The 25,440-nt window shown below is 37.5% G+C and overlaps 2 protein-coding genes across 6 annotated transcripts; both read left to right on the forward strand.

Moving 5' to 3' along the window:
- The first annotated feature begins 162 nt into the window (after positions 1-162).
- eef2k (eukaryotic elongation factor 2 kinase) lies at positions 163-13,723 on the forward strand. 4 transcript variants are annotated; one of them, XM_043253738.1, is made up of 19 exons: positions 163-656; positions 1,027-1,320; positions 2,143-2,208; positions 3,449-3,549; positions 4,633-4,693; positions 5,025-5,062; positions 5,376-5,547; positions 5,662-5,811; positions 5,904-6,036; positions 6,131-6,258; positions 7,397-7,592; positions 8,709-8,764; positions 8,869-8,946; positions 10,427-10,483; positions 11,232-11,366; positions 11,928-12,116; positions 12,214-12,338; positions 12,425-12,603; positions 13,014-13,723. In XM_043253738.1, the coding sequence occupies exons 2-19, from the start codon at positions 1,054-1,056 to the stop codon at positions 13,121-13,123; spliced, it is 2,241 nt and encodes a 746-aa protein (XP_043109673.1). In that variant the 5' UTR covers positions 163-656; positions 1,027-1,053; the 3' UTR covers positions 13,124-13,723. The 4 variants fall into 4 exon arrangements, with proteins under 4 accessions (XP_043109673.1, XP_043109674.1, XP_043109676.1 ...); XM_043253739.1 differs by lacking the exon at positions 10,427-10,483; XM_043253740.1 differs by lacking the exon at positions 2,143-2,208 and having other exon boundaries at positions 165-656.
- Positions 13,724-15,527: 1,804 nt separating this feature from the next.
- Positions 15,528-25,221, forward strand: mki67 (marker of proliferation Ki-67). Of its 2 annotated transcripts, XM_043253917.1 has the most exons (16): positions 15,528-15,691; positions 16,173-16,276; positions 17,165-17,246; positions 17,337-17,452; positions 17,556-17,625; positions 17,722-17,791; positions 17,909-18,646; positions 18,777-19,006; positions 19,117-19,630; positions 19,730-19,851; positions 19,978-20,152; positions 20,240-20,362; positions 20,456-21,468; positions 21,671-21,716; positions 21,843-24,251; positions 24,675-25,221. In XM_043253917.1, exons 2-16 carry the CDS (start codon positions 16,188-16,190, stop codon positions 24,767-24,769), a joined length of 5,892 nt encoding a protein of 1,963 aa, XP_043109852.1. In that variant the 5' UTR covers positions 15,528-15,691; positions 16,173-16,187; the 3' UTR covers positions 24,770-25,221. The 2 variants fall into 2 exon arrangements, with proteins under 2 accessions (XP_043109852.1, XP_043109853.1); XM_043253918.1 differs by lacking the exons at positions 16,173-16,276; positions 17,165-17,246; positions 17,337-17,452.
- Positions 25,222-25,440: the final 219 nt, after the last annotated feature.

Raw genomic sequence — 25,440 nt, forward strand, 5'->3', positions numbered from 1 at the left:
TGCCCTTGGAATGTGGCCGCTTGAAGGCTTGGCCTATAAATATTAATATACTCTATGTGTCGAGGAAACGTTAGCACGAATATAGCAAGCGTGCCCTTGGCTTAGTAGAATTCGTAATATTCTGCTGAGATCGATAACAGCACGAGCTCTCCCATAAAAGGCCACGTGATTGACTATAGCACATGGCTGTCTCTGACAATATTTTGGCGATTTTTTTCTTTATGCGAATCCGTTTTGTGCATTTTTTACGTATTGTTTATTTGTATACTTTTACTTATTCGGATACCCAATGTCTCTCTAATGAACAAGCGATGCAGGAATGTATTTTTGATAAAGCCCGCTAGAGGGCTGAATGTGCAGCTTTGTCGTAGTCTTGAGTTATGCGGGGTTGGCGGAATCAACACGAGGGAACATTTGCTCGCGGTCCAGGACACGTAGTACGCATTTCTGCAGAGGCACAGTAAAGCTGTCACTGTCCAGCGTCCAGTGTTGCTTGAGACACAGCCGCAGCTGAAACTTCCGCTCAGAGGCGCGATTCATTGTAGAATTTGCTTCCTTTTTAGAAAAAAGGGTGTGAAGGCGATTCGAGATAACACTATCTGTCTCCTGATTTCGTTATGTTTTCGATCTAGCAGCTTTATTCATTCTAACGTAAGGTATGTGACATGCGCTTTTGTTTATTTTGGTGCTCTGTACCTTTAAGCTGTTATGCCACGCGTTGTTATCGTTAGTGTTTATGCAGCAAATTACGTTGACATGATTGACGTTGTACCGGGGATGTATTGAAATGAAATTTTGTGTTATTGCAAACTGTTTTAAGTATATTCAGCGAAACGGCTATTTGACGGGTCATTGGAATGCATGGACAGGAACAGGTTAATCTCTGACATCCGATAATACCTTCACATTTGATCAACCTGCCATTCGCTTCTCCGTTCCTCTAAAAAAGTGTTTGCAATTTTTTTATTACAGCGCATCTGCTGACGCAGCAGTGTTTGACACTTTTTTAATGTGCTTGTTTTATAGTTTTTCTGCACAACACAGTGGGACATCATGGCTGAGGAGGAGCTCATGTTTAGTATGGAGGAGGTGGTGGGAAGTCCTCGAGATGGACCTGGGAATGGATGTGCTAAGAGTAGAGTGTCTTTCCAAGATTGCAATCCGAGGGATGACGAAGAAGATGACGACGACGACCTCCGTATCTGCCCCATCACTGACGACCCCATAAGCCCGACCAAAGGCTTCTTCGAATACCAAAACAACGACATTTGCAACCAGCAGCTTTCTAATTCGCTGCCCAAAAACTCCTTCACGTACAGGGTGAGTCTTCCCCAGTTAATCTGCAGTTGTGACACTTCACTGAAAACAATAGGCTGTGCTAGATTTTGTATTTAGTCATAGGCATGCGATAAACACGACATTTCTTTTATAAAAATGCCACTATATGAATTTTAAAAAATCGTTACATCGTGATTGTATTGAACAAATACATTAAGCAGGGTCTTCCTATATGATTGTAGCCCCTAGCATGTAAACAAAGGCTATTTTTAGACCAGCATACCACTATTTGTACTATGTACGTAGTACACAGCATATTTGTTGTGTGTAGCATCAGTTTTATGGTAATTGTATAATAGCTATTAATATAATTATCATGTTAAAATAGCTACTATGTTATACTATTGTTATAACACATTTTATATCATAAGTGCATACATTGTGTATTTTGGAATGACTGTGATGCTGTATCATTACCCAGAACTGGACCTGTCAATATCATAATCATATTTTGGTGGTAATCCAAGAATGTCCTTATCATTGTCTGCTTAGACAATGACCTCTCTGTAAAGTAGATTGCCTGTAGCACAGAGTGCTAGCGAACAAATGTTTTGTGTTAGTCACAAAGTGTTTTTCTGTTGTTACCAGAAGAAGCCGTGAACTGATGTAGCGTATGCTTAAAAAAATTTCTCTCCATCTCTGTGACACACTCGCTTCCATATATGGTCTTAAGCTTTCTTAAGCTCTCATGATGTGACTTCCTTAACCTCATGTACTGTAAATCTTACTGTAAATAAGCCAGGTTGCATTTGTACTTATATGTTTGTGTTTAAACAAGTGGGTCTGTCTATTCCTTCAATTTAGAACAAAAATGAAACCGAGCAGGATGGGCACACTGTCAGGTTCGGCTCTTTAACTGAGAAAGGCCGGGTATGTTTAGAAAAGTTTCAGTTTCTACCCTTCATCTTTACTTTTTCTTTCCCAGAATTTATTAATTCATCTTACCCTGTGTTATTGTGACATCTAGGCTGGAATGCACGCTCTTTCCATATTTTTCCTGTCACTGTAATTTTCCTTTTCATTCCTTCTGCATTTGCTCACTATAAAAATAATATCGATTAGGGATGCAAAGAATGTTTCTGATACAGTCAATCATATTTTTACTTTCTGTATTTTTTCTACTGACTTTCTTTGCTTTCTCTTTTCTAAATGCATGTTTGAGATCTCTTTTCTTATGCAATTTCTGTGCATTGTTTCTTTTTTTACTGTTTATAAGGTGCAGCAGATAAGATGCTACTTTTTACTTCAAGAGGACTATCAACTATCAAGACAAATTCTGTTCATGCATAATAATAATAATATGCGTTGCCATTTTTTATATTTCAGAAATCGTTAATATTTAAGTGAGTACTCTTTAGGAGATGCATACGGCTTATGAATACCTATGTCATGCCATGTCTTGTGATACATGGGTAATGTTTCCATACTTTAGGGGTTCCCTGTAAAGAGGATCCCACACTTTCGTAGCGTCTGACGTATGTTTGTACTCACTGTCTCACTGACCTTTCAAAAGGAAATAAATAATTGGCTGAATGTACTTGGCCACGCTATCTACTTTTACTGGTTATTTTGAGATATCATGTCATGTCTGCCGCATGTCAGGTTTTCTTCACTGGTGACATTTGGATCATGATGTGACTATATCTCTTACAGCGGTTATTTAGAATTAGCAAAGCACAAAGTTCAGGAAATAACCAAGTCCAGTGTTTGCTCCTGACCAATGCTTAGAACAGCTTCTTGTTGGAGTTCCTGTCCAACAGGAACGTGAATCAAGGAATGTAACAGTTCTTGTTCCAGTTCTGATTCCTAAAGGGACATTCTAAATAGGATATCTTTTATAATCATTTTCTGTTTTTTTTTTTTGTTTTTTTTTTATAGTGGGATCCCTAACTTAATGCCTACTGGATGCTTTCAGCATTGACTCAAGCTTTTCTTAGTTTTTTAATTCTTGCATGACTGTTATTGCAGCATACTGCTTTTCTTCCAGTACATTTCTTCTCTTCCCGACCATTATTTTGTGCTTGCCCTAAAATATAGTGTAGATCTTCCACCTTCAGTTTTCCAACCCATACAAACAGATACCGAAATAACTTCGATTTCTATTCTTCAGGCAACTTGGAAACATGCTATTGAGAAAGCCAAAGCCATGCCAGACCCTTGGGCTGAGTTCCATCTGGAGGAAATTGAGACAGAGCGCTGCACTCGATACAGGTGAGTGATTCTGAGGCCTTTTGAATTGTTAACCTGCTGTTTTGAATCCAGCAAGAAGCAACACATAAGCAGTGGTAGAAAAGCTTAAGCTACAAGTTAGGTCAAGCTATTTTTTTGAAAAAGTAGTGTAATTAGCTACAACTTACCAGCAAAAGGCATCTACACTGACGCTGCATAAAGGGTTCCAAATGTTCCAAACCCATAAGACTTAAATTTTTTTCTTCAAAACACAATTACAATTCTATTTAAAATTGCAACTGATTTACTTTAGCCTTTTATTCATGTACGAACATTGATAATTTCACTTATATGGAGCACAATAAAGCTCAAGTGTACTTACTTGGTGCATGAGAACGAACCCAATTGGTTCTCACATGTCAAACAAGAAATTTTGAGCTTCTGTTTAACATTCGTGTTTAAGAGATGAAGATCTGAGCTACTCTCATGTTACTGAAAAATGTGAAGTTTGTAAGGTCGCTACTTTTTTTAAGTCCCCAACACTGCACGGCATTGACCCTTGTGCCCTATTGGTACTGAACTTTAGTGTTCTCCTGTTACCAGACCTAAGATTTTACCAATTATGCCACCTCACAGACACCTGACTTAACTCTAAATCAAACTCTCATGATTTCAGAACATGTCATCGCATATTAAATAATAGAGACGGTAAGTATAATATCAGATGGATACAAACAAGGGGTCTGCTCCCAAGACTCTAATTTTAAACATTTGTAACTTCACACCTCCCTTGACTTCCAGCCAATGGGTGAGCGCGCCATTAAACAACTGAGTCTGGTGGGCTGGTCTACATGGTACACAGTGTTCTCGGTAACAGGAAAAAAAAACAGTACTTACTTGTGTAAATATTGGGCGTTTGCTTTTAGCACTGTGCCTATTGTGTAGAACTCTTTCATTGACTGTCCCAATGAAATATTTGTTATATTTACATCTCCATGTAGCCACATTTTGAGGCAGTTTGAGGCTGATTTCCAGTTGCTGCTGTGAATACTTCCTGATAATTAGAGGGAATAGAAAGCCATATTTAAAGTGATAGAAGTGTAAATGTGTCTTCTTGCTTTTTAGATACAGCGCTGTTACTGGTGAATGGGCAAAGGATGACATATTTATCAAGGTTTCTTCTCAGGTATTTTGCCATAATAACACACTTTTTTGTGTATGTATATGTATGTATGTATGTATGTATGTATATATATATATATATATATGTATGTGTGTATATATATATATATATATATATATATATATATATATATATATATATATATGTATGTATATGTATGTGTGTATATATGTATATGTATGTGTGTATATATGTATATGTATGTGTGTATATGTATGTGTATATATATATATGTATGTGTGTATATATATATATATATATATATATATATATATATATATACACACACACTCACACACACAACTTTATTAATTGAATTGTATTTCTTTCATAGCCATTTGGAAAAGGAGCTATGAGAGAATGCTTTAGAGCGTAAGTACAGCCAATTTTCAATATATACTCTACACTAGATGAATTTTACATTTTACTAAAAAGTATTGGTTTTAAGTGAAAAGTAAAACTCTACCATTTCTTGTCACGGAGGTAAATTTTTCCAGTGTCAATCATATTTTTTGTATCGGTGTTTATAATTTTTTATGACATTTTTTTTTTAATTATTTTACTTTTTGGGGTAGTTTTACTTGTCACAGCGCATTGAAGTCATATTCACCACATTAACCAGCTACCAACGTCTTGTGTTTTAACTTTATGTTTTTACCAGCAGTTTGTTTTCTTTCAATCACAGGAAGAAGTTGTCCAACTTTTCCCACAGCAGCAACTGGAAATCGGCCTCTAACTACGTGGCTAAGAGATACATGGAGACCGTGGACAGAGATGTTTACTTTGAGGATGTGAGGTTACAAATGGAGGCTAAATTATGGGGAGAGGAGTTCAATCGCCACAGACCTCCCAAACAGGTACTTCTTCTGTGGATGTTGTTTGTTCATAAATAATTGGCAACTCAAACCTGGTTCGAACAATCACTCCGGATATGAATTATGTGCCTGTTTCATGTATCCCGTCATTATTAGGTGGACATCATGCAGATGTGTGTTGTGGAAATGACTAGTCGCCCTGGGAGCCCTTTGTTTCACCTGGAACACTACATTGAGGGGAAGTACACAAAGTACAACTCCAACTCTGGTTTTGTGAGGGACGATAACATACGGCTTACACCCCAGGTGTATTGTCAAAGATGTGACAAATGTGAATCTGTTGTCCCAGTCAAATGATGTGCAATTATTTATTGGCAATTGTGCATTTGTGGCTTTAGGCATTCAGTCATTTCACATTTGAGCGCTCTGGACACCAGCTGATAGTGGTGGACATTCAGGGTGTTGGGGACCTTTACACAGACCCTCAGATCCACACTGAGAAGGGGACCGACTTTGGAGATGGCAACCTAGGTATTAATAAACCATCCATTTACAAACAATTATTTTACTTAAGGTGAACTAATGTAAGAATCAGGAAAATGTAATGATTGTCTGTGTGTTTTAGGTGTGCGTGGCATGGCTCTTTTCTTCCATTCTCACCTGTGTAATAAGATCTGTAGGAGTATGGGCCTCGCTCGCTTTGACCTGTCCCCTTCTGAAATTGCACAACTGGACTGCACCAACAAATTACTGGTTTGTATTGGTGGATAATTAAAAATAAAAAAACCTTTATGTAAGCGTAGTCAGTGCTCAATGTTAGGATAGCCTGGGGCCTGAGTGAGAAATCTGGGTCCGTTGATGGAGGTGCTCAAAAAGGATATTACTATATTTATGTACAGTGCTGCAGAGATGGATATTAGCATCACCATGGTTTCCTCAAAGAAAAGATTTTTCCATCTGCTTTTGGATTGCTGCAAAAAATAAGCTCTGTGACCAATAAAGGTGTAGGATTCTTTGTTTTGGTCATCGCAATAGTATTCACAAATTAACATAACCTTTATGAATTTTGAAAAAAAAAAAAAAAAAAAGCTAAACACAGGCTATAGATGACCTACGCCTCAATCACGTGAACTATTTGTGGGTGAGATGACAGATGATGATGACAGAATTTTACATTCATGATTCAACTTCTGTAAAATTGCATTTTACTAATGAAGAAAAACCCTTTTAAACTGAATGTGAAAAGACATGACAACCTTTATATTAGGAAGCACCGAGAAGAAACCCAAACTACACTCAGTGGTCAGATGAGGCTTATGGTCCATGATATTGGTACAGATTGTATGTAATAAACAATTCCTTGTGATTGTATATTTAAAGTCGGAGAGTACATTTAGTTCCCACGTTAAGAACCTTAGTTCATAGGTCATTTGCAAGATATATTAAAATACTGATAAAGTCAAGAAAAGATTAGACATAAACACATAACAGTGTGATCGAAAGGTTTAAAAAATTGTAAAATAAAAAAAAGCACTGTAGCACTTGAAAATATTTTTTTGTCTGAAGTGAAATATGTATTACTTATTAAAAGCAGGTGTTACTAATGTATTTTATGTTGTAGAATAAAAAAAAGATTTTAAATTTAACAAATATTTTATAAAAACAAATATTTGTTACCTTAAATCCATGATAAAAAAAACTAAATATTATATTTTGGTTCTGATAGTTAATTTAAGTATATAGGTTTTTTTTAATAACTGGAACTACTGACTTGGGTGTGTTTTTAAAAGTATTGTTAACTAACTGTGGTGGATTTGATAACATTTGCAATCTGTTGCAATTGTCAAATAATTTCTGGAGGTTTTCTAAATAAATGCTTTTTTCTAAGCAGCAGTCAGCTCATACTGTCCTCCGTGGATGTGAAGAGCATTGTGGTTCGCCCAGGGTTCGGACGACCTCTCTCGGCCACATGCCTGTGCTCCTCTCCCGGCTCTCTGAGACATCCTCGGTTGATGAAAGCAGTGACACAGACTCGGTTCCCTGTTCTCCACTTAGTATGGGCATCTCTGTAGGCCGATCACCCATGGGTAATTCTATACTAACCCGGTACTATGCGAGAATAGTAATCCCTTTTAACCAAACCTCATCAAGTCAGTGGCAGATATTTTCTATGTAGGTGGCAAGCATACAATTGCCACCTACTTGAATGGGAAAAGACTAAAAGGCTAAAAAGTGGGTTTTAAAAAACTGTATACCTGTAGTAAATCAATAGTGAGCAGCTTTGGGTCACCATTGACTTCCATGATAGGAAAAAAATGTTTGTGGTCTGTCAGGATGTTGCAACCATCTGGAAACACTTTTTAAAATATAAACATTTGTACAATAAAGTACAAGACGTCCTTCCACTTATCGTCAGCTGGCCGAGAACTTAAGTGGTCCTTCGACTGGCTGGTTGTGATGTTACTAAAATTACCAGTTCTTTTCATTAAGCAAACAAAGATAAATATTCAGTGCTTTTGGGTATTTTTAGACAGAATGTTGTACTACAAATGCTTAAATGATTATGATGTTTTTTATACTTATAAAGCAAAAAATCCAGAAGCATCCTTTTGTATTTTGTTACCAATATGGATAACAGAAAACTAAGGTAAAAATAAGGGTTCCTCTAAACAAGAATTTCTGCAGCAGTGGGTCTAAATATAGGCACATTTAAACTTCCCCAAAGAAAGGTAACTATAGTAGTAAGGGTTTGTTTTCCCTAATGCATAATTGTGTTTTTAGAGTGTGTTGCACTGCTTTTGGCTTACTTCATGAATATTAATTAGCTGATGTTGAAGTTGCTAGGTAACGTGGGCCAGTGTGCACCAACCTATTGTTTTGAGTATTGTTTAGTATTACAAGCACACTCATCCTTACTTGCATAGATTAGGCTATAGTGGAGTATATAATCGTTTGAAATATCAAAACTATCAAAGTAATTTTATATAACGGTATTAACTAATTCGTAGTACTACTTATTTTGTTCAATTAAATTTTTTTTGCTAATTTCATCCTCATACTTGTCAGCTGAAATGTAAATCTTGTTTTCATATGTCAGGTTAATATAGATTTAGCACTGCGTTTATATTTAGTTTTTAGACAATTAAGCATTAATTTCATTCACGTCACTATTACTACATCTTTCTGTTTATGTGTGTTTACAGGCTGGTCATTTATAAATGAAATGAATGAGGCACATCGGGCTAACGCAGATCACAAGGTTAGTTTATGAAGAAGACTCTACATCCACCATTAAGAGTGACATTAAAATTAAACAATATTTAGTGAAAATGTAAGTTGATTTTAGCAGCAATGCATTCACAGGACTCAGAGAATGGAGGAGACAGTGGATATCCCAGTGAGAAACGCAGTGAAGGAGACTCAGTTGAACATCACAGTCAGGTACAGATTATTAGCTGGTTATGCAATGCAAATAAAAATATGAATATTCTGTTATATATTATATATTAATCACAACTTTATTTGTATCTGGCACAAAAAAGTGAGGGTTTTTGAGCCATTTCTTTGAGGGTGTCAGATTAAAAAAAAACAACAACAAAAAATACAGTATATTTTAAACTAAACAAAAAATGTTGTATGTTTAATTTAAATAAGAAATTAGAAGCTAATTGCTTTTTTTTTTGTTACTCCCCCAGCGGTGTTTCCTTTCTGTTATAAACCTCTTGTTGTTGTGTGCTATGCTTAAAGGAACACTCCACTATTTTTGTCTCATTTTCCAACTCCCCTAGAGTTGAACAGTTGAGTTTTACTATTTTTGAATCCATTCAGACAGTCTCCGGGACTGGCAGGAGCACTTTTAGCTGCAGCTTAGCATAGATCATTGAATCTGATTAGACCGTTAGCATCACGCTCAAAAATGACCAAAGAGTTTCTCTATTTTTCCTATTTAAAACTTGACTCTTCTGTAGTTACATTGTGAATTAAGGATGACGCAAAATTAACCGTTGCGATTTTCTAGGCTGATATGTCTAGGAGCTTACACACCGCCTGTAAATATTTTGAGCGGGATCCGAATGGTCTAATAAGATTCAATGATCTATGCTAAGCTGCAGCTAAAGGTGCTCTGCCAGAGATTGGCTGAATGGATTTTAAAACTGTAAAAATCAACTGTTTAATTCTAGGAGAGTTGGAAAATTAGCCTATTTTCAAAAATAGTGGAGTGTCCCCTTTAAAGGCATAGTTGACCCAAAAATGAGAATTCTGTCATTATTACTCACTCTCATGTCGTTCCAAGATGTTTTTTCATCTTCTCAACGTAATATATTTGATGGATCTGATGGATTCTGAGAGCTTTCTGACTCCATAGACAGCAATTTTATGAAGCTACGAGAATACGTTTTGTATGCAAAGTAAACAAAAATAATGGCTTTCAACAATTCATCTCATCTGTGTCACCCTAGCTCTATTTTGGAGAGTATCACTTATGTAAACAACGCATGCTCTTCTGTGTCAGCAGCACCGTATGCAGATACACTGTTTATATTGTTTAAGGTTTAATCTGAACCGAACCAACGTATCCACGTACATATGTTGCATATGTTGTTTATGTATGTGATACTAGCCAAAATGGCTCTATGGTGATGCAGTGGAGATGAATTGTTGAATAAAATCATTATTTCTGTTTTCTTTGTATTCAAACGGCATTCTCATAGCTTCGTAGAATTACTATTTTAACTATGCTACGTTTCTGGACCTTGAACATGGAAGGATCTTTGCTGTCTCGAAATATCAGAAATAGATTGATTTGTAACGAATTATTGACAGAATCTTCATTTTTGGGTCAACTGTCCCTTTAAATGCAGCATTAATAATGTTTGGGCTCCTGAGATATGTGATGGTAGGTTTTTACATCATCGTCTAGGGACGTCCTTTCTACAACAGACATTACTCAGAATCGGATGAGGACAGTGTTCGTCGGGTAACTACGAAACTATTGATAAACTCCCTGTATCTAATCATGATAGTCACCCATCACCCATTGATTCCTAATCTGTTTTCTTCTCATAGATCATTAATTTAGAGTGGTGCCGTCCTGTGATCCACCAGTTATCTAAACCTTTTAATCTCTTTCTTCTTTTGTCTAAACTCTAACCTTTATCTCATCTCACATTCATACTCTAACTGGTGGCAAGCTCTCCTTTGCCATACTGTAAACCCATATGTAGGGTTCCCAAGTTAATTGGCGTGTAAAACTCATGGACATTTCCGTAGTTGCTGTGAAATCTTAATAAATTACTTTCAAAATTCCTAGTATTCATGAACAACTAGAGAAGTCAAAATGTGTGGGAACCCTGCATGTGATTTTCCTGCATGCGTTGCTTTTTTAAAGCAATATGGAAGTGTTTTTGTGGTTTACCTCATAGATTCACGGCTCTACTGCTTCTTATAGAAATGTTTTATATTTAAGAGAAAAAAATTAAAACAATACAGCGGTTGCATATAAAAACATTGTTTTCATTAACAAAACAATTCACAGATGACCTATCCACTGTATTTGACATCACAGCTGACCAATATTTTAAGCTATATTGTCATAGCTTATACATAATATACATAACTTGGTCTTGGCCAAAAAAGCAGTTGAGTTTTGGACATTAGACTAGTCTAATTTGGCTCAATTATTACTTTGGGTGCTCAGTGATCTACTTTTTTGTTGTGTCTCTCAGCTCACAGAAGAAAAATGGAGTTTTTACCATTCGTCTCGCTCCCACATACATAGACCCTCTTGTGTGGCAATGGAAGTAGAGAGACTTAACACTATGCTTCTTGAAAGGAAGATTGGTAAATCCATCCTGGGCAAGGTAAGAAATGTCTTTTAAACTTGTTCTTGTAACTAGCTGACAAATATCATACATACCTTATCATACCCATAAGATGTCTTTGAAACACAAATTAGGTTATTTTAAAAAAGACATGTTATCGTCACTTCAATCAAAGCCTACGCAACCAAAACTTTAAAGATCTCAAAGGTGGTGTAAATCCAATCCATATGAGCCAAGCTTATTTAAAACATTCGGAAGAGATTTACTTCATAAACTGATTTAATTTAGCTTGAATAAACTAGAATAAACATATAAGCTTTATGTATGTCTCGTCATTGTTAAAGATGGTTAATGAAAGTTGACCCTACATTAAATGTGTTCATCATATAAAGCAATTGTATCTCTACATGAGGCTTGAATTAAACAGATCGATTCATTTTTGGATTATTTGTACAATGACCTCTTTGATCTCCAAGATTTTGTCAAAAGAGACTAGTTTTTCTTCATTTTAGTTTAAGGTGAACAAAATGGGTTTTGAATGACACAAGGGTAAGTGGATGAATACAAAATGTTCTTTTTTGTGTAAACTTTTCCTTGAAGGTTCATCTTGCCATGGTTCGCTACCACGAGGCCGGGCGCTTCTGTGAGAAGGATGCACCGTGGGACCAGATTTCTGCGATGTACCATTTGGAAAGGGCTGCCATGTGTGGGGAGCTTGAGGCTATAGTTGCCCTTGGCCAATGTTACCTTCAGCTCCCACATCACATTCTACCAGAGATCGAATTAGAGGTGCTTGCTTTTTCCTAATTACCTTGTTGTGGTTCCTAATTACATTGTTTTAGTGGTCCTGGTTGTGCTTCCTCTGTCATGTCTTGTTTCATCTCAGGCATCTGAAGAAAACAGCAAGAAGGGTTTCCGCTTTCTGCTGCAGGCCGCTGAGGCAGGAGACCGGCCTAGTATGATCCTAGTTGCACGAGCGTTTGACACGGGTTTGAGCCTCCCTTCTGATAGGTGGGAAACTCAATGTTACATTTTTGTCTTGTTGGGCCGAGATGCGTTTGGAGCTAAAGGTTTTTGTTTTGGATTTTGAAATGCAGGGTCATGGACTGGAAACACGCCGTGCACTGGTATGACTCTGCCCTTAAGATGACAGACTACGACGAAGGGGGAGAGTTCGACGGGATAAAGGATGAACCACGCTACCTTCTTTTGGCACGATTGGCTGAGATGTACCAGGAGGGAGGACACGACCTGGATGCAGACCCCCAAAGAGCAGGTCAGTGTATCTCATGCAGGGAAACCCATGAGCTAAAGCATTAAAGGATTACACTGTGTTACGAATTATTCCCAAGAACACTTTACCAAACCCAAACAACATGTATTTAATCATATATAAGTAATGTATAAGGCTGAAAGTCAAAAAATAATTATTAGTTTTCTTTTTATGGATAAAATGAGCCAAGAAAGAGATTGAACTCTGTCCTGTGACTTTTTAAATAATTAGTAAAAGTAAAATGTAAAAGAAAAAAATTAAATTGTAGTTTATTTCAAATGACATAGTTTTACATAGTTTACATTTTAATTAAAATTGGCATTTCAGGTTTCTTAACGTGTCCTGAATTTATTCTAACATTTTACATTGGAATTGTATGTGTTAGTGAGTTATGATGCCTTTAAATTTTGTAGGTGATCTTTTCACCGAGGCTGCTGATGCCGCTATGGAGGCCATGAAGGGCAGACTGGCCAATCAGTACTACATGAAAGCAGAGGAAGCATGGTCTATGATGGAAGAATGAAAGTGCTGGTGTACAAAAAAAAAGCATGAACACGGTTCTTATTGTGCACCCAGCCCCTGTTTACATGCTGTTTTCAATGCCTTATGTTTTCCTTGGGTCCCTTTGACTTGAAGAGAAATAATTTTGATATTGGATCAGTTTTCTAATGAATGTAACAAGGGCATACGCTGATTCCAGATCAGGGATATAATGAGGTGCTAAATACACATACTATCCTGGTTAATTTTTCATTAAGAATAGATGCACAGTGTCTGCCGCCTGTTCAGGTTGCTTCATGGGAATGCGTGCATTACCTATCAATAATTTCTTTTTCTTGTTTCCAAAAGGAAAACTGGATGTTTCTTTAATAAACATGTTGTGACTGTTAAAAATGACGTTACTGATGATTGGTTTTACTTCTGTAAAATTAATTTGCTTGTATCGTTAGATCTGATGTCGAAGATGTTGCTGTGAGTTTTAACCTGTTCTGTTTTGATTGTCAAAAAGCTTTCATAATTCATCATAATCAAGGAGTGCAGAAGTGAGCGTGATAATTTTTGCTGGCTATTTTCAAATGAGAACAAGATTACAAAGAAAAAAACAATAAACCATTTTTAAAAAGTCTTGTATTACGCATTCATTTTATGTTGTTTTGTAGTTTATATCGAGACACCACTGCACATAAATGAATGCCAAGAAACAATAAATCGTATAAGATTGGAATTATCATTATTACTAAAAATGTTGAATTTCAATCATGGCAAGGACGTTCAGTGGATCTATAATAAGAATCTTTATTTTTACAGTGTTTTTAAATGTACATCTTAAAGCAAAAATAAAATAATATATGAAGTAAAAGCCACCTTGAATTAGTTTTAAGGTGATGAGTTTTGCATGACCTGCAATTTGTTTAGGGTAGCTTTTGAGGTAGTTCTAGCTTAATGCTAAATAACATTGTGATATTTCATTCAAAAATATGATGTATAGCTATAACAATGATCAGTATGTTTTAATACAGGAGCCTGTGGTGCTCTCCATTGGATAGCGATGATGAACTTGAGTGAACTTTGGACTTGAACTTCCAAGAAAGACACCTGCAGCCAATGGGACAAAAATTATCAGAAAAAAATGGTTCAAACTAGCAGTTTTGCACTATTAGAAAGTACAGGGGGAAGTGATCTCGGCTTTATTGCTACATTCAATAAATAGTTATTTTGACATCAGGAGCTCATATTACATAAGAAGTGTTAGAGTTTAGAGTTTAACAATCAATTGCAAACAATAACAGCCGCAATTGTAAAGGGTTAATATAATGCAAATATATTTTAATACCCGTGCAATAAATAATAAAAAAAAGGTCAGATTTTCTTCAATGAAGCTTCTTTATCCTTTTTCATTATAATGCGTAAAGATATTTCTGTTAACCAATGAGCTATGGTCGGCCTTTCTTTTTACTTTTTTCTAAAACATGGCAATGAGCCTTTTGGTATTTAAAAAGTCTATTAATACTTGATTGTTATTATTATTAATACAAATGCAGGCAGCATTTTAGATCAATAAAGGAAATTTTTTGTGACTATGCATTATAGAGGCTTATAGTACCTACTTGCTAAGTTCTGCCCCAAGAATTAATGTTGGAGTGAAATTCTGACTGTAAAAAAAGCCTTTAACTTGTATACAAAAGTACCATAAACACATATAGGTATGCTAATTACAATAGAATTAGTACTGATGCTTGCCTTTTCTGAGTATTTTGCAATGTAACAAATTATATTTACCCCTGCTAATGTTCTGTACTGTACACAGGTAAGTCATTTATGTGATATAAATGTGTATATCTTTTACTCCCGTTGTACACAACAACGTGTTTATTAACCCGTAAATAATACAATATTCACAAAATAAGTAGGAAAAAACTAAGTATTGTAATTATAATATAAATTATAGTAAGGCACTTAGACAGTTTGTCATAATCAATAATTAATTTCCCGCAGCCTTCTTTCTCATCACGTCTTTGCACAGCCCGCCGGGTGACCGGGGCGGGATCGTTTCTAGTTTAAAAGAGCAATTCCACATTTAACGCGATTTAATTGGCCACCTTTTCTGTCGCGTTACGTCAATACAAAATCCAATTGGCTATGAAAAGTATCAAGTATTTCTTCTGGCCAACCAGAAGCCTTCGCGCGGAATTTTGAATAGTTTTCAAACACTGGTAGTTATCCGTCGAATATCCCTCCGCAGATTGCCAAAGAAAGTAGTCCTTCACTTTTATAATGCATTAGACGCTAAAATAACCTTTTAACAAGGCTCAAATTAGCTGGTTCCATCTATTATGCATATTGCATTATATTAAGTAAATAACAAGTAGATGTTTTGAATTTTTGCGGAGGGATATATGCTTTTAGTCAAGACGGAAGCACGCGCTGCCTGTGTCGATGGACACGGTGTGCTGATGTTTGGTTGTAGTCTGAGTTAGTAACGGTAGGAGCGACTGGGACAATACTCTTAATGCTGGATTAAACTGGGTTTAAAAGCCAGGGTTTGACATCGATGGAATATATTTTATCGCTTTGATATACGCAGCCTCAGGTAAATCCCTGGTTATTTTATTTTCAGGGATTTAAACTTCTCAAACATTATTGTCACGCTGCTATGGCCAGATGTGTAGTTAAAAATAACTAAAATCTAACAGTATTTTCAATGAGCATGGTCATAAATATTGTTGGCAACGTTTGATTCCACTCGGGCTCTAAACTAGTAAATGGCTTTTTTCTTGTTCTTTTTGTCTGTTATGTAGTGTTTTAAATGTCTTTGGCCATGTGGTGATCTCGTGTCGTCAGTTGTGAATGTAAACGCAAAATGTATTGAAATTATGCGTTAAAACAGAACATTAAGACGGTGTTCATTGTGTAGCATATTGTATTTAATATCAGAGGATGATATTCGATTAAGATTTACATTAAACTTACAGTAAAACATTGCATTTACGTCGATGAAAATTCACACCGTTCGCGAGGTTGTTCCACGTTGTTGATTTGTATTTTTTTGTCTTTTGTGTTTGCTAAACAAGGTAAGTTGTTTTAAAATGCCTTTGCTTGGGAAGATCGTGGTGATCAAGAGAAATGGAGGAGATGGTACTGAATTTCCACTCACGGCGTCCTGTTTGTTCGGAAGGTCAGTAACACTCTTTTTATAATCATGGCTTAACGTTACATGGCTAAGGTTTTTATTTAAAATACTCCCAAGTACATAGAGCGAGGCGGATGGAAAAACAATACATAAGGCCACTAACGTAATATTACGAATGCAAGACAATCGCTTCAAATGAAGCTGAATCGCACTTGCTTTAAAAACTTAAACATTTGGTTACAAATGTTTTCTTAATTGCAATCGATGCAAAGAACTGTACATGTTTGGAACACCCGCTTTAACTTTACTGCTCCTTTGATGCCGGGCGGGCTTTTCATTGTCAAAGTTGACGCAGTCAGTCACTCTAGCCAATCAGAATGCGTTACTCTAAACGACATGCATTTGTGATCATTGTATAGAGCCTGAGACTTATACTTGAGTCCTATTTGTGTCTATTTATCAAAATTATAGTTGTTATTCAAAATAGCCTGTGGTTGTCTCAGTTGTTGCCAGTGTTGAGTGGTTGACAAAATTACCTGCTATAAGTATTTTTTTTACATTTCTATGCATATTTGTGACAAACGAGTGCAAACTAGTATCACAAAAACTTACGCAACAATATTGTGCTTGTTAATAGAAATTTAACACAAAAATAAATTACAGGAAAATAACGTGAAACTGCCATTTTAATTGAACGGCCAATGTGAAATAATGTAAAACTTGTGACATTAAATGTGCTTGTTTTAGTGTGTAGAATTTAAGGAAAACTTAAATGCATCATTTTTGGCTATAGTGAGTAATGGTGTATATTTGAGTAATGTCATGTGTAGTGAAACCTGATTGCCTTGCACCACGTATCATATCTCACATCATATTGCATATTCACCAGGCAAGGCAAATGGGTTTTAATTTGGACTCTTTTTACTGTTTTAGGAAACTGGACTGTGATATTAGGATTCAGCTGCCACATGTGTCTAAAGAGCACTGTAAAATTGAGCTGAATGAGAACAAGGAGGTAATTATATTGTTGTTAAACTAAGTTTAGTTTTAAAATTGTCTTTCCACAAAGGAATTTATTTGATTGATTTTGTATCTTTTGTTAAAGCTCATTTTGACCAATTTGAGCTCTGTGAACCCCACCTGTATTAACGGACAAGTTCTTAATCAATCAGAACGTTTAAAGCATGGTGATGTCATCACAATCATTGATCGTTCTTTCAGGTGGGTCAGATGTTCATCGCTACTATTTTTATGCTGTAAAAATCTTTTTGGGCCAATCCTTGTTTGGTAGAATTTGTTTTATGTAGTTTATGATCAATTTCAGGTTCGAGTACCCACCCCCTAAGACACCAAAGAAGCAGCTGTCCACACCTGGAAAAGAAAAAGCAGTTCAGGTGTGTGCTTTATGCGAGTCTTGCAAGAGAGATGAGTTGTATTTTTGTTTGTTATTCATTTATCACTTAAGAATTTTGGTTCTTTTTTCCCTAAAGGCTTTGCAAGAGCAGCAGGAAAAAGGCACACCTGTTCTTGTGGACAAGAGGAAGTCAGAGCACTCGTTTGGTTAGTGAAAATGAAATTTGAGGCTTTATTCTGTTAATGTTCTGTTAGAAGTAGCAGTAAAATAATTGTTTTTGAAATATGGTTTCATATTAATGCTTGTTTGTACTGTATTTACAGACACTTGTTTAAAAGATGGGTCAAATTTGCCACCATCTGTGGAACAAACTGTTGAAACTGAACCAGAAGGCGGCAAACTCAAAAAGGACAGTATGTCACCTTTTTGTGAGCTGTACCAAATGGTCAAACAGGACCTTACTGCAAAATCACCATGGAAGTCAGAGCTACCAAAAACACCTCTTGCAAGACCTCAGGTTGGTCACAAGAAAGTTCTTGCCGCAGATGTTAAAAGCAGTCCGATACCAGTCCCAACCCTATCTACCAAGAAGCGAAGATCCTCAAAAGCCAATTTTGAATATACGACTGGACCAGCTATCCCTCAGAGTTCAATGAATGCAAATGTGAAGGAAAAAGCCACTGACGATATGCCATCTGTAGGGTCCAGTACACCCACACTGATGGAGAAAAATGTAACTCCTGTCTCCCAGAAGAAGAAAACCCCTTCGAAAACACCTCAGAAGTTCACTGCTGGTGAGGTAGCCCAGCAGGTTCTCTTAGTTCCACAGCCTGAAGAGAGAACTCCTAAATCCCCAAAAGGAAGGAGAAGTGGTGGATTAGAGAATCGGAGCCTTGCTCATCAAATACCTCCGGCCCAGCCTCAGACTCCAAGTTCTGAGGATAAAAACACTGAAGTGAAAATGTCACCAAGAACATCTCCGAGAGCAAATGCTGGCAAAAGGTTTCAAGTCCAAAATGTCCTGCCTGAAATTACAGCTAGCACGTCAGCTATTAAGCAAGGTGAGCTGGCTTATTTTTCTTATGAATGAATTTTTAACCCATTAAAAAATTTGCTATTGCTTAATTCACTATGTCATTTAGGAAAGGGTTGCAAGTATGTCATTCATCATACTTCTGATTTGTCCTACAGATGACACTTCGGTTAACAAGCAATGTGACGGTGTTAAATCTGGAAAAGTATCCATTCCAAAATCAAAGAAAAAGCGAGTGTCCTTTGGTGGTCAGTTAAGCCCAGAGCTGTTTGATAAACGCCTGCCTCCAAATTCCCCTCTTCAGCGTGGAGCAACCCCACGACGCAGTTTGGGTCTTTGCCAAAAACCACAATCTCTTCTACGACGAGCATCCACCATGGGTCTTATGGTAATGCATAAAACTTTTTTTTTTTTTTTTTACTTAAATTTTTAAAACTTCTGAAGTCTTTTACTCCAGTCCCCAGTTTTTTTTTTTTATAATTGTTTTTATTTTTTTAGGCCCTTCGACTTGCAGAAACCTTTCCGGAGGCTCAAAAGAGTTCCCCAACAAGAGCATCACCCAAACAAAGGGCATCTCCAGCGAAAACTCCGTCACCTGGTAAAAAATCACCAAGTGCAAAGGCTAAAACTCCATCTCCTGCAAAAAGGTCACCGAGTACCAAAGCTAAAACTCCATCACCTAAACTTCAAAAGTCACCATCTGCTAAGCGAGCTTCAGCGTCAGCAATTGAGGTTGTGGGTGACATGTCTATAAATGAGACACCTAGGGTACAAGGGCGATTTTCAGTTTCTCGTATTAGTACTCCATCACCTATCCAGGACCAGGGGGACAAGCCCGAACCACAGTCAAGCATTGTAGAAGACGTGCCCCAGAAATGTGTAACACCAAAGATACCTTTAAGGAGGAAGAGCATGAAGTCCTCCGCAAGAAAAACACCCAAAAGTGCAATTAAAAGTGCATTAGATGTCATGCGTTCGAGACGCAGTGGAGCATCACGGGCTAATCTCAGAGGTGAAACATTTAAACTGTATGTCAGTGATTTCCTGTTAAGAATACTAAATTTTACATTGGTGTAAATATTCACTTTTTTTTCTTTTTTCTTTTTTTAAGTGTTGACCTCTTGGGCTGATATTGTGAAGTTTGGTCAGATTAAACCTCAACCTGAAGTTATAACCAAGAAAAAAACTACGAAGAGCAGTATAGTGAAGAGAACTGCAGTGCCAAAACCCAAGGTAAAATGAAAAAGATTCTGTTTCAAAATAAAGGTTTTTATTCTGAATAAAAACACAAATTTCTGTTAGTTTTTATTCAGTTAATGGTTCATTAATTTGTTTTTTAACTGTGGGTTACTTGTTCAGACACCTGCAAGGAGGCTGAAAGATGACGTCAGCACTGGGCATGCAGCATCACCAATCACCGTTGTTGTTGGCAAAGCCCAACTGAGGACTAACCAGTCTGTTGGTGCTGCACCTAAAATAGTGCCAAACATAGCACTATTTAAGAAAGACATGAAAATGGATGAGGACTTGACAGGTTTGTTTAGTGTTGAAGAAAACAATGTATGCAATTCATGTTTGAGATTGTTGGTTCAAATTCAGTTTTTTTTGTGTGTAATGTTAGGTGTTGCAGAGATTTTCAAAACACCAGCCAACATCAGGTCTATGAATAGAGTTCCTGTGAATAACGAATGTCCAGATATTCCTCTAGATGAGATTTCTGTGATGAAAACACCAGAAGAATCAGGTACATGTTTCAGATTTGTATAACAAATGATCTACAGTGTGTAGTTTTAATATAGCTGATTTTTCATGCACTTGCTTCTCATTTCCCACACAGGTGAGATGATTGTGTCACCGTTAAGTGTGGTCTCAACTGCCAAACGTGGTTGCTACAACAATGAAGCAGTGACACGACTTTTTCTGGAGAACCAGGATGGTAGCTTGTTGGAAGATGAAGGTCTTTCTCAGCTCCCTCAAAACTCAAATGAGGCAAATTGTCATGACATAATTCCAAATGTAGAGATGCCATCTGATGTAGAAATGGAGGAAGAGGAGGCTGCACCTGAAGCAGAAGTCAAAACCCCCCAACAGAAAGCTGCACCATCCTCGTGCCTCACTGGAGTCAAGCGAATCATGAAGACACCTAAACAGAAAGCTGAACCAATTGAGGACTTAAGAGGAAAACTGCTTAAGACCCCCAAGGAATGTAAACCTTCTCAGGATCAAAGTCTAGAAGGTGTTAAAGAACTTCTGAAGACTCCCAAATACAGGGGAGCTCCAGTAGAAGACATGGTTGGGGTGAAAAGAGTGATGCAGACCCTAAAAGAGAAGAACAATCCTGTACTCTGCGCAGCTGGTCTACAGAGGCTTATGAGAACACCCATAGAAAAAACTGAGCAACACGAAGACCTGACTGGTGTAAAAGAACTGATGAAAACACCAAAAATAAAGGGAGCTATGGTGGAGAATAAGTTGGGGCTAAAACGTTTGGTGAAGACGCCTAAGCAGAAGAGAAATCAAGTTGAAGAGGACCTAACAGGTGTTCAACATCTGATGAAGACCCCTAAACACAAAGGAGAACCAGTTGAAGATCAAATGGGTGTACAAAGGCTGATGCAGACTCCCAAAGAGAAAGTTGAACCTGTAGAAGACTTCTCTGGTTTAAAGCAGTTAATGCAGACTCCCAAGCAAAAAGGAGATCCTGTTAGCAGTCAGCTTGGTATCGGTGACCTGATGAAGACCCCTGAAGAAATTGAAGTAGTGGCACAGGATTCAACTGGGCTTAAAGAACTGGAAACAGAGAAGAGCTCTTATCTGACAACTGAAAGTAAAGTGACTGAGCTTACTGAGGTAAATGTTACCCAATTAAACACCCATACCATGTTTTCTCATAGTTTTGTCATATTGCCTTTTAAAGAGATGTTACCAAAACTGTAAACCTAATGTTTGCATTCATTCATTTTTTTTTTTTTTTTTTAAAGGTAAATGTTTGTTTGTTTTTTTTCCTTTTTTCAAATATCATTTAAACCTTTTTTTATTTTGGATATTTTAGACACAAGAACCAGTGGAAATTGTCTCTGCATTCACGCCAGTTGAAGGTGAGTTAAATCAGTGTGATACACTTTTATTGTCATCTAATTTGTTTTTAGTTTTAAAATGTATATTTTAGGCATTTAAGATTGTTAACTACATGGATTACTAAATGGAGTTGTCTTTACTTGTAGGTTTGGATGAGGAATGTGACAAAGAAAATGTTTGTCCAGTTGAAACCCTGGAGACTGAAGTTGTAAAATCTGTGGATCTCCAGTGCATGAAAGAGGTTGAATCTAATCAGAGCGATCAAGACGTTGAGACTGTAATTTCCCAGGAAGTACACCATGAAGAGTCAGTTTCGGTTGAATCTACTGATGCATTTTCTTCTGGGGCAGATGAGAAAACCCAGGAGCAGTCAGAAGAACCTGGTTGTGTATCTGATAATACCAACACACCAGTTGAAACTACCTCAGCTTCATCCACTGCTGAGCAAGAAGAGCTAATCAAATCTCCACCTGCAAACAAAATTCAGCGTGGCACTCGAGGAAGAGCAGCACAGAAATCCAAAAACGAAATGGCCAAAGCGCCTGCTGTGTTGGCATTAATTGAAGAGGAAAATATGAGTAGTCCCATTCCTGCTAGCCCTACCAGGGGAAGAAGAGGCAAGAAACTTCTTGAAGTTCCAGAAATGGCTGCTAGCCCAGTCAGAAAATCAGCCCGTGGTAGAGTTCCCAAGCACAGCTTTGTGGAAGAAGAGGTAAAGAATACTGAGGCTTCCCAAGTACTTGCAGAGTCCATAAATACTGCGATACCAGACAGCCTGCCTGTCGTCACCAAAACCAGGAAAGGAAGGAAAGCTAAACAAGATGATACTGTTGCTGCAGTTGTGCCCACTATTGATGCAAGTGCTGTTGACCCACAGTGTGCCAATGCCAGGGAAGAGCAGGTTCAAGCTCCTGTTGTGAAGCCTGGGAGGAGAAAGAAGGTGGACAAAGTAGAAAGCCAGCCTTCAGAAGAACTTGAACAGAAACCAACTGAAATTGTTTTTGAAGAAAATGCTGTTGAACCAGGTGATGTCAAGTTGACTTCACTAGGTACTGAGGCTGTCTCTGCAACTAGAGCGAGGAGAGGTAGACTAGCAAAGAGGGAACACTTGAAAACCAAGCCAACCCCTGGTTTGGAAAACGAAATTTCAAGCACTTCTGCTCTTGTAGTGGCTGAGAAGCCACTGACCCCTGTGGCAAAGTCAGGGCGGGGAAGGAAAGGTAAAAAAGAAATTGTCATGGATGAGCCATTGGAGGATGATTCTACTGTCGTTTCCAGAGCTGTGTCAGAGGTAGATGTTGACCATAAAGAGGACCCTCAAACACTTGTGAAGTCTGGCAGAGGAAGAAAGGCCAAACAACAGAAACCAGAAACAGCTGAAGAGGTTGTTGACCAACCTGCTGTAGACACCAGCACACATTTACCTGTGACTGAAGAACACACTGAAACGGTGGCAAAATCTGTGAGGGGGAACAGGAAGACAAAGCAGTCAAAGGTAACCATTTCAGTTGAGATTGAGGAGAACATTGTCAGCCCTGTTGAACAAGCAGAGACCCCTGTTGTGAAATCTGGTCGAAAAAGGGCAATTATTGCAAAGGAATCTGAAACGGTGGCAGATGTTTCTGTCAAAAGAGGCCGGCGGGCTGTTGCAGACCCTGCACCATCAGTCGCTGTGGTGTCCAGCCGTGCACGTAAAGCAGTTGTCAAGGCAGAGACTGAGGTTACTGAGGATGTGGCTTTATCAGAAGAGCCAGTTAAGCCTGTTAAACATACCAGGAGAACGGCAAAAGCACCTAATTCAAAGAAAGAAGAAAATACCATGAGTCAAGCAGATTCTGAACTTGTTGCTGTTGAAAATACAACAGTTGTTGCACTGGAGAAAGTGGAAAGAGGAAGCCGTGGCAAAAAACAGAAGGATTCGACTAAGGACATCCCTAAAAACCCAATCAAAGAATCTGCTACAGCTGAGGAAACAAATGATATGAAACCCTCAAAAATGGTTAACTGGAGCACAGATTTGGTCGTCTGTAAAGATATTGAAAACTGTACAGATGTAAAAGAACCACCGCTGAAGAAATCCAAAAGATCAGGTAAATTACCAGCTGAGACAGCTTCCACAGAATCTAATCAAGCAGCTGATCTGCCACCTAGAGGACGCAGAGGGAGGGGAGCAAAAAAAGAAGAACCTCCTGTTGAAGACTCTCAAGATGCAGCTCATGAAAAGGTCAAGCCATTGAGAAGAGGAAAGGCAGTGGCTCCCTCTGCACCTAAATCAGAGGTCACAGAGAGCAAGACATCGACTCCCCTCAAAAGGAAACGGATTGAGGTGCCGGATGAGTCCGTAAATAAAGAACCTTTGCCGAAGAGAAGAGGCAGAGTAGCCAACAGCGCTGAAGTTACAGCAGAGGTCTCCAGCAAAGACAAAACATCTGCAGCTGAACCAGAAAAGGCTGAGCCAACTCCCAAGAAAACTGCTAATCGAGCTGCAAGAGGACAGAAAAGGACAGCCCAGGAACCAGATCCAGCACCTGCTAAGGCTCAAGAGTCTGTTTCAGGTAAGCAGAATGTAAATGATGTCCTGTGTGTATTCCTGAAGAGTTCAAGAACATTATCTTGGGATTTAGTAAAAAGCATTTGTCGAACCTGACTGTGCAACTTGGGACTATGAAGTAGTGTGTTTAGGATTGTGGATAAGGTTCTTTTCAGATTTAGCTCTTTCATCTCATAGTGAATTGGTCACATCAGTCTGGTAAAAGCCTTCAGATTATGTACTAAATATCTTGCTGCCCTGATCTCATAGTTTGAGGATGATTAAAGCAATGATGCTAGTTGCCTTAAGTGTCACAGGTCTAAACTTTTATACAGTTTAGACCTGCGTTTTTATGTTTATGAATGTGTGATAATGTTTTTTCATTTGTATTCATGCTGTGCTGTACTGTTCACCTGTTGAGTGTAATGGTAACATTTTGTTCACACAGGAACCACCACTCGAAAAGGAAGGAGTGTGAAAAAAGTAGAGGAAATAGACGTCCCTACAGAGGCAGCTCCCCTCAGACGCACCAGGAGGAAGTAAAGCACTGATCTTACAGAGTGGTCTTAATTATCTATTCTCTGTAATCTCTTAAAGGTTGTTTTTATATGTTTGTACTATTTCATTATGCCCTTTTCTATTTTTTTTCAGTGTAATTTTAGCTGCTTTTAACTTAGGGAAACTGTTTGTGTACATTTCAGATGTTTATTCTCTTAAACTGAGTAAATGGGCATTGAGAGATGCATACTTTTTTACTTCAAGAAAATGTTTAAAGAATTTCTACTTTTGGACTGTTAAAATTGCTCAAAAACATTTCTATATTCCCTTCCTTTTGTGTTTTTATTTTAATTTTATTAAAAGAATAAAATAAGTCAGAGGTGCAAAATCATCAGGCTTAATTGGTCACCGTTCTTAAAACCCAAGAGTGTGTAATTTGCTGTAGTGTACATGTGTCATGCTTGGAAGTTTTCATTAAAAAGATTTTTGTCACCTCATGTTTTTTTTTTTTTTTTTTTTTTTTTTTATTAAATCAATCGGTCACTTGAGGATGTTGATCATTTGTCGTTTAGGTTGTAATGCAATGTCAGTAAAGTAGGTCAATAGTTCTGTTAATGGCATATATCCCCACTACATTTACAGAAGATCAATTATAACAAAAAATTATTTACAGAAGAGCAATTAGAACAAAAAAGATATCTTATAAAATGATGGTA

Source organism: Puntigrus tetrazona, chromosome 12, assembly GCF_018831695.1.
Source record: "Puntigrus tetrazona isolate hp1 chromosome 12, ASM1883169v1, whole genome shotgun sequence".
In the NCBI taxonomy this organism is placed as follows: Eukaryota; Metazoa; Chordata; class Actinopteri; order Cypriniformes; family Cyprinidae; genus Puntigrus; species Puntigrus tetrazona.